This window comes from Netta rufina (genome assembly GCF_964035555.1).
Source record: "Netta rufina genome assembly, chromosome: 2".
In the NCBI taxonomy this organism is placed as follows: domain Eukaryota; kingdom Metazoa; phylum Chordata; class Aves; order Anseriformes; family Anatidae; genus Netta; species Netta rufina.
Genome location: NC_140124.1, coordinates 17,368,068 through 17,377,872, shown reverse-complemented (window position 1 = coordinate 17,377,872; position 9,805 = coordinate 17,368,068). Strand labels below are relative to the sequence as shown.

Below are 9,805 nucleotides of genomic sequence, written 5' to 3'. Positions count from 1 at the left end.
ATTATTCAGTTGTTTCTGACAGGTAGCTCACTAAATTGGTGACAAATTACATGCTGGCTCTTCATTCGGTGTTTCATCCCTGCAGGTTAAACACCATTTATTATTAACTCACATTATTAACTCACACTTCTGTGAAAGCTCCTCTGTTCCGTTGATGCATCAAAGGCTGGGTTGTCACAGACAAACACAGTAAGAATTTGTGTATTTAGTTTTAGAACAGACCGGCTGCGTTGCTTTTATTTTGCCCTCAACCACGGTGTGATTCTTTCTAGCAAATTCTAGCCCTGGCGTGCCACTGGCATGCCATCTAGCACTACGGCTAGACCACAGAAGTTCAGTCACCTACAATAATCCCTTCAGAAAATGCAGCCAACAAACTAATCTTTTTAAAGCTACATGTTGTTTAATCCAAGCAAGAATGCACAGCAAGAAAAGATGCACGTGAAAACGAAACCTGTCAGTTTGTCTTCCCTTAGGGTTTCTTGTGCTGCGTTAGGAGCCCGAGCAGTCTTAAGTCTCTTGGGGAAAATTGGCTCAGTGTTGGGCTGAGTGACAGCATCAAGGTAAACAGCCAGAAGATGCAAACAATTAGTTGTTGCCCCCTGTGTACATCTACTGACAAAACTGTAACATAGTCCATGAAGCTGGGACAATATTCAGTGTTTATAATAATTTAATTTCAATATATTCAGTAAACAATTCACAAAAAAAAAAGGTTTAACAACATCAAGGTTACAAAGTCAAGCACACAAAAATAGAGGAAATGTACGTCTGTTCTGTGCACTTTCATACCTTCTGTTACTTGCTGCTTGGCTTTTCTTAAGCCTTTGCTTCTCTGTTGCATTGTTCCATCCTTCATTTCTTATATTCCCTGAAAGCCACTGCACTTTAATCTACATGTAACAAATATATAATATAATATTTTATGTTTAACTCATGGACAGTCTTTATTATTTCTATATCTAATCTCTTGAATTTTAGGCGTGCCAAAGTATCCAAAAAAGGTTAAAAATACTGGAATGAAAAAAAGACCATGAACAGCCCCAAACAAAATAACGAGAAACATAATCTTGAAAAACGTTCTAAAGATGTAGGTTTTTGCCGCAGCCAGGACAACCACTCCTAATATAGTAGAAATTGCACCTTGTAGTACTGGGTAACCTAGCTGGTGCAGAGCTCCTATCGCTTTTTTGTTTGCCGATGACTCTTTACTTGTAACAAAGGCATAGGAAATATGAGCAGAAAAATCTACCGAAAATCCTATACAAATGACCAGGTTGATCATGGATATGGAATCCAGGTTGACATCCCAAAATGTCATGAAACCAGTGACACCGACTATAACAGAAGCTATAGCAAAGGTCACCCACACGCTACACAGTGGGTTGGGAATGAGGAAAAGAGAGACAAGGAGCATTGCCCCAGCAGCAATGAGAACATTCTGAATGGTGTTCTGCACTATGACCAGGTATTGGTCGTAGTATATGAATGCTGGGTGGTACACCTTTAGGGGAATACTGCATTCCTCGGCTTTGGCTCTTAACTGATTTAAAAGATTTTTCTCATCGACGGCTGACGTAACATTCACTGTCTGGACGAAGAAACGTGAGGCTGTTATTTCATTGTGAGTCTTGTTAATGTCCAACTCAAAACCGGGATGGTTGAACAGAATACTTAAATTATTCATGAAAACATCCTTATTGCTAATATTTAAGGAAAGATCTTTAGCAAGTGCTGTGTATTCTCTCAGCCATGACTCTGTGAGGTTCTTATCTACATACGAAATGTTCTCTATATCCTGTAGGCATGTCTCAATCTTCTCACGAACAGGCTCTTCCCAGTAACTTACATTCCCACTAATAATAACCATGACCCTAGGTCCATATTCTGAGAAGTATGTTTCATCATCGTCATAGTACGGAATAACGTAAGAGTCATCACTAGCCAGATTTCGAAGATCTATGCCCTCCCTTATTTGAGTACACCCATAAATACTGCCACCCAGATATGCTCCATACAGCAACACCACAAGTAGCTTGGTCCATTTAACTGTCAAGAAAGGCCCATAATACTTTTTAAAGAATAGGCTCATTGGATGTTCACTGACTGTCTCATTGGTCTGAAGCTGAGATGAGTCGCTAGAACAGCTGCCTATACAACATGCGTTATAGAAGCAGGACGTCCTTCCTTGCTCCACTGGCATACAGGTTAACCAGTGTCGGTTTCCTTGCTCCCTCTTATCATTCAGAACAATAATTGCCCCAAAGAAGGTCATGGTATATATATAGCAGAAGACAAAAGCAGTGCCGGTGTAGAGGCAGAATGATTGCACGGAAGGAAAAGTAGTCCAGGTGCCAATGAAGAAGGCCAAGACATCTGTGACAGTGGTGACTGTCACAGACAGGGCTGCTTCGCTGTAGGTGTCGGCCAGACGAGATTTAGTGTCCGTCTTACTTGCACTTTGTTCCCAGGAAGCGATCATGATGAACATGTCATCGACACCAACACCTGCAAGAAAAAGAGTTAACCCTGCATTGCACAAGGCAGCTTCCTCTGACACCCAGCAAAAGCACAACATGAACAGCCTTTAAGGCTACATGAAATTAAAATAATAAAAGAAAGTGGGCTACTAGCATTGCTTTAGCGCTGATGCAAGTTAAAGGTATAGGAAAACACATCCTTTGTATGCAGATGGCTCTGTTACTTTTCAAAAACTCATAGTGACTGCATGGACTGTTGATCCCTCACCCTGCTGTGCTGAAGGACTGAGCACTCTTAGCGTTTTGTGTCTGTTGTCCATGTGCCCACCGATGTAAAGTACTATATACATCGCTTTAAATACGATTGAAATACATTGCTTATTCTGATGCTTCACTGCCCTTATCAATAGAAGCATCTCCTACTGCCCCTGGAATCTCTTCGTCACCACTGCAACAAATTAGACCAATATTTTCTTGCCCTATCTTCAGCAGACAGTTAGGAGATGGAAAATATACCAAGCACTTCAAGAGGTATGAAGAGTACACAGCAAGTTTGTTAAACTGGCAAAATATTTAATTGCTTTTAGAATTCCAGCAAGTCAATGAACAAAGCACTCCACTTGAGAGGAAAAAAAAAAAAAGCCCGAAGAGACTGCATGAATAGAACATGGAGAGTAACTGGTTAAGTGGCAGAAACAGATCTAAGTGGAGGGAAGAAGGATAGGAAATGGTGGGGTAGACAATAAGCAGAGAGGAGCATAATGAGCCAAGGATGGCAAGAACACATTAGCAAGAAAGACAAACGGACAAGTGCCAGTTCATGAACAAAGGCAGCTTAGAGGCAGGTGGCTGAAAGTACTTTGATCTTCCCTGAACCTCTCCTAGAAACTGCATTCTGCAAAGTATGGTACAGCTGAATGTAACAGCTGGTGTATTTAGATAAACCAAACGTGGAGTTCCCTACTATGTCTGGCTTTAAAAAAAAAATCAGATCTCTCTGCTCTGAGCAAGATAGTGTCCAGGAAAGAGGTGTGCTGGGGCTGTATCGCCTCTTTGATATTATTCTCTTTGCACGCTTAAATCACCCTGTTAGAAAGCAGCATGATAACAGTCCGCAAATTAATAAGGGACTGTAAAAAAGAAATCAATTACCTTTGATATATATGAAAGGACAAGGAATGATCGACTTAATGCTATCAGGGACACCTCAAAAGTTATTGAGATAATTGTCAGAAACACCTTCCTGTTTAATTTTCAGTAAGTTCTCAAAAACATTTGGCAGGAGTGGTTTACTTAGATCCTACCTTGCAGCAGGGAGTGTGCCCTCACCAAGTTCCCTCTAAGCCCCAACTTCTTATTCTGATGAAATAGATTCCTTCAAAAAAGCAGCTTCTGGCATATAGTAATTAAATAGCAATCTCGGTGTTCAGCCCTCCCACCTGTGCCTATGTATACTTTTGACACTGTGACAGAAAGATTGAAACATAACCCAAATAGACCCTAAAAACAAGTGGCTGTGTAAAACCACAAACTAAAAAAAAAAAAAAAAAAAAAAAAAAAAACCACAAAACAAAACAAACAAACAGAAATTTGAAATTTTGTTTTAGAAAAGTCTCATGATTTTTAACTAGGCTTGTGACTTTTAAACACTTGGGACTGGCTCCTAAATCTCTCAGCATCAGCTGGACACCCAGAACACGGTAAGCAGCAAGCCAGAAGCTAGTACTGAATGGTGTTGAGTGTTGAGCCACATAGTTTCTGGAAGCCAGGTTTGAAAGCAGTTCTTTTAAAGTAAGGGCCATTTGTCACTATTCCAAACTAAGGGTCATAACTCCAAAGGGAGCCAAATTCATCACGTTGCTTATAGAGTTCTGAAGAAGAGTGATGTAAGCCCTTTCTCAGGAATACAAAAGAGCTCTTGTTAAGTTTAGAGCCTTTGTATTTGGTGAGCAAAAAAAAATGCAAATACCAAATGCATCTGAGCAATGAAGGCAACAAAGAAACTACCTGTCTCCTAAAGAGCATTTGCATTAGACATCCAGTACAGCCTCCAGCCTCCATTAACTTGGGAGTTCCATGTGTTTTCCTCAGCACATGGTTAAGACCAAGAAAACATCACATTAATTTGTCATTAATTAACAGGTGACTAGGTAAGGATTTTAAAAGCTGTAATTTATCTGCAGTAATGTTACCCAGAGGTATTTGAAAGGTAGGATCTCTCAGACCGTGCTACAATGATATTCAGTAACTTCCTCAATGCAACAGAATGAGGCATTGCTTCAATTTTCTATCCCGAGACTGTTCAGAGTCATTTGGTTGAACAGGAAATTTCACATCTCGTGAAAACAAAATGAACATCTTGGAAATTGCAGACAGCCCTGCTCAGTGCTTAAGCTATATGCAGACCCAACTGTATCCGACCAAAGACTACACTCTTACTATAGGATACAAAACCTTACGGTAACTTGTTTCCCATACTCACCTCACACTACATGTACTAGCCTAAGTCACTGCTAGTTCAGCCAGGACATACGTTCCATGGTGCTCACTGCTGAGCTACCTACATGTAGAAAGTGATTAAAAGTAGCCAGGTAGGGAGCTCTGGCTGTACTGCAACAAGAGGTGCAGTGATTGAGGGGTGGCTGGTTTTGGAAAGACCTCTGTACCTGCGTAAATTGCTAGCACATTCAGCAGTCCCAGAGAACAGTACTAGCAACAAACTGTTTTGGGGTAGGCTAAGTATTATCTGCAACTAATAATTTACATAAATGGTTATAATACACCTGTAGAAAACAGGAGGGTGTCATAGGAAGGAAGGCAGTGATGGAGCCCCGTTGAGCTCAGCTGAAGCAGGAGCTCTGGACTCCAAGCACTAGTTGAATAAATGGTCAGTCAGCATGGCTAACTTAGCAGTGACCCTAGAATAATGCCAGAAGCACTAACCTTACCAGCCCACCCTTTACACTTGTCAAGCTGGAGCAGCAAAACTAGGGTAGGCGCTATTTTTTGTGAAAGCAGCCCTTCTGCCAGAGCACAACCTCTGCCTCACAGCGTGGGCATACTGAGCCCCCCTGAAGGTCAGGGGAAGCTGCATCTCCTCTCCTCACAGCACGACTGAACTGCATACGATCTGATACTCATTTCATAAAAAAGAAATGCTGTTAAGTTGGTTTAACTCCAACTTTTTCCTTTGAATCTGAACCCAACACACTTTTTCTACTTACCTAGAATAAGAAACGGTGCATTTGCTACAGTGACCACAAATGGCACTCCACAGTACATCAACAATCCAAAGCTGCTTAATACAGCTAGCCCGGCAGAAACCACTCCGCAGCATGCAAGCCAGACATTATTTCTTATACAGCTCAGTCTGAAAATATTTTAAAGAATATCTTAGTTACACGTCAAATATTTCACCAAGACAAGTGAGTATTCTACAGAGATACAGACAGTATCTTGTCCATGAAGAGAACTTGATGAAAGCTGCCGTTTGCTAGGAGAGCTCTCAAGCATCAGTGTTAGACAAGATGAACTTATACAGCAGGTGCTAAATACGTTATTACTGCTGGCCAGTTATATAGAAATAGATCTGAGAGTAAATATGTGTACTGATCTGTGTATCAATAACAAGTGGACTGGTAAAATGAAAATACGTACACTCTACTAGGGAGGGTCTAGACTTAAGGTGATCAAAAACATCATTAACTTTTGGAAGCTCTGTCCTTTTATACAGATTCTTAGGGTTAGCATCAGCATAATATGAAAGCAACTCCTGGGCAGTAACAACCATGTAGAGAAGCCTTCTAGCAGACAGACTGGCAAGCAGCCATTTGCCAAGATGCCCCCAACAGCTTGCTTGAAGATTCCCCATGAAACATTTCCACTGGGAGACTTCACACCACACTGAAAGGGCAGAGTTGCCTTGTCCCAAATCAGGAATATTTTCCAGGCTGTAGACCATTTCTGAACTTTAAGAGAACCTCTCACTTCCATAGCAAGAAGAGTCTGATAAGTTACCATACCCTATTCTGGTAGTATTTTTGTGGGCTACACCATGATTTTTATATACCTAAAAAGATGTTGAGGTTGGAATTGTGTATGGCTGAAACCTCCTACCATACTCTAGTATCAGCAGCATAGCACAGCTGCCTAACTCTTGTGAGGTTGTTTAACGCTGTACAGAGAAAATCCCAGGGGGTGTATGGGTGGATGAGTGTTGGTGGAACCACCCTGGTTCTGGCTGCACCCTCAAATGACAGGGCATGAGACAGCTGATACACAGAAATTGTATAGCCTAATTAGCACAAAGTATAATGCAAGCACTAATCTATTAAGCCCACCCTCTGAGTAGAACTTTATTCCTCAAGCACAGCACACAAACACTGCCGTATGACTGTCAAATGTAGCCTGGCTCACCTCCTTCAGGAGCAAAGAAAGGGCAGACCAAGTTCTTTGTGAAAGCAGGTAAAGCTCAGGGCTCTCTGAGAAAGCACAACGCTTAAAGACCTACACAGACTTGCAGCAATCTGTGAAGTTAGTGCTGATTGATCTGTACCATAACTGAGAAGGTGGCAGAAAAAACATGCAAACAGATCTTAACCCGATATACTTCTTCCTCCCTCCCTGTCTTCCTCCCATTTTTGAACTTATCTTTGCAAATATTTAGCATCTTGTGGGCAGGATGAGGGTTGAAACTATGAATGCAACCCAGAAAGTGGCAAAATAACCTTAGCAATAAAACCATTTAGTCTTTCCCTGTCCAGTAGGATGACTTCTTGGCTTGATTTTTATGCATCCTTTCTGTCAATGTCTCCCCTATGTATGCCAAGCTGGGCTGCTAAGTTTGACCCAGGAGAAGTGCTGGTGCAGAACTGAGCTGCTGCACAGGCTGCTAGAGCAGGCTCCTGGCTCCCTTACGCACAGGGGAAAGTAGAACCTGGCGTCTGTGCCGAATCATTTTCTTAATCCAAAGTGTTTACTTTGGCATAGTGCTTTTGTGTGGAAGTTACAGCACTTTCAACCTCCTAAGGAGCACAGGTTTGCTGCAGCTGGAACAGTTGCAACACACGGAAAACATACCATACACAGATATAACATTAATGAAAGTGATTCTTGTGAGATGGGGACTACGTAAATGATTGATGGCTTCAAAGAACACGCTAATGGATATTAGCATTCGGGGTGCGTGGGTCTGAACTAAATGCTAGCTCAAGTACATGTTTGGGACTCCGCACGAACCCCATTTACAGAGATGGCTAATACATGCAAATTGGAGAGAAACAGCAAACGAATCCTTTTTGCCTACTGTTAAATTTCACATGATCTTCAAGAATTACTTCGTTCAAGAACAGAATCATTCTCATTCCCTCAACAGAAGGAGGAGAAAGCAAACGAAAAGAGTGAAAGCCGCCGCCCGCAGATCACAGCTATCTTACCTGAGGCAGGAGACGATCGAAAAGGTTATCGTCAGGAAGTAAGTTACGGAAAAGAGCGGGATCACACTCTTGGTGTTTCCTTCGAACTCCTGCTGCCTGGACAGCGAGGTGAAGTAAGTCACCTGCCGTGGAAACAAGACGAAGCAAGGTGAATTACCAGCGCTCTCCCTGCCGACACGACCCCAGCCGCCGGCCACCCCCAGCCCCACCGCCTCACCCTCACGGCCTTCAGATCCAAGCGGGCCAGCACCCCGGGGAATTCCCTCAGGAAGGTCTCCAGCCACTCGCGGCTCTTCTCGGCCTCGTCGCCGTCCTCCCGCAGGTAGTACAGCAGCTTCATGGCCCGGGCCGACTCCACGTAGCCGCTGCCGTTCGTCCTCACGCCGCCCAGCGTGGTGCCCAGGAAGAAGCCGCCGTCACTGATGGGGTAGCGCAGCGAGCCCAGCAGGTGGCTGTCCAGCAGCGGCACCAGGGGGTTTGGGGGGACGCAGGAGCCCAGGAGGGAGGCGCAGTGCAGCCTGTAGCTGTCGGCGTCGCTCAGGTTTTGCACCGCCTCGTTCAGCTTCATCAGCTCCTGCCTCGCCTCGGGGCTCAGCACCGAGCCGTCCTGCTTCGCCACGGCGATGAGGGCGGCGTAGGAGCCCTCGGTGGCCAGGCGCTGGGCGAAGAAGCGCGAGTCGTTGGTGGGGAAGTGCAGCCGCACCAATTCTCGCTCCGCCTTGGCGGGGCCGCCCGTCGGGGTGAACTGCCCCTCGATGTCGTTCTCCTGCAGCCCGGGCAGGAACATGAAGCCGGAGCCCAGCCCGCCCGACACCAGCAGCGGCAGCAAGGCGAAGGGCCAGGGGCAGGCGGCCACGGCGCGGCCCAGCCCTTCGAAGAGGCGCTTGAGGGGCCGCTCCAGGCAGTCGGTGTTGCTCCAGGAGCAGCGCTCCTCGTGGGGCCGCCGCTGCCCCATCCCGCCCCGGCTGCCCGCTCCTCACCGCCGGCACCGCGGCTCTGAGCGGCTCCCGGCCCGCGGCGCCCTCCCCGCCTGCCCCGGCCCTGCCTCCGCCCTCCTCGGCGCGGCGGGCGGGGCCCTGCCCGTCTGAGGCGCTGTGGGGAGGCCGCGGGTGCCCCGCCCGGGTCCCTCTGCGCCTGTGGTCACGGAGCCCAGGAGCTCAATGAGGGGTGGAGGAGTGTGGAGAGCACGAGGGGAGGCGTTGGGCAGGCAACGAGCAGCCGTTGGGCTGGCATGTTGTCTGAGGGAAGTTCAGGCGGAGTGCGGAGCTGAGGCTACAGGTCACTGTGGGGTTGGTGTTTGGGATCTGGTGCCTCAAGCGCCCTGTACGCTGCTACACTGAACGCCCAGCCTGACCTTCAGGCTGCGTTGTGCTGCACAACCCCCTTGGCTGCAGGATAAGCCCGCTCTGCTCATGGCGACAGAGGAGCCTGCAGGCAGTCCCCAGTCGCTATCAGCGATCCTGCAACCTACACTTCATCCTTTAGACTTCCTCCTCTTGGCCATTTTTTCCCCCCAGTCTGCTGCCCTTGTTCCTTCAGCAGTAGTATTCTGCCCGGGAGCACAGCATATAACCTGCTGATGTGCTTCTTACTGTGCTTCCTCTTGTAAACAAGTTTACAAAACAGGAACGAGAACCGAATAAATAAAGGACTTGGAAACAAGGTTTAGTGAGTGCAGTGGGCAAGCCACAAAAATCTCAATGTTACGGTACTCGGGAGCTTCATGCAGTAACAATGATGGAAAGCATCTTCCCAAGCGCAAGAAATGCCCTGCAGCCTGCTATTCTTCACTCTCTTAAGTGATGCTGATTTGAGTGCCCCCTGGCCGAGGAGAAAATTAAGCACGGATGTGACACTGCTGCATAAGCGTACAGTCAATTAAACTTGTAC

General features: G+C 45.8%; 1 protein-coding gene across 1 annotated transcript; it reads right to left on the bottom strand.

The window, feature by feature from the left end:
• Positions 1–934: 934 nt before the first annotated feature.
• On the bottom strand, positions 935–8,870 carry PTCHD3 (patched domain containing 3; the record flags this gene model as incomplete). Its single annotated transcript, XM_084283035.1, has 4 exons — positions 935–2,508; positions 5,705–5,850; positions 7,916–8,037; positions 8,133–8,870. The coding sequence occupies 4 exons, from the start codon at positions 8,868–8,870 to the stop codon at positions 935–937; spliced, it is 2,580 nt and encodes an 859-aa protein (XP_084139161.1).
• Positions 8,871–9,805: the final 935 nt, after the last annotated feature.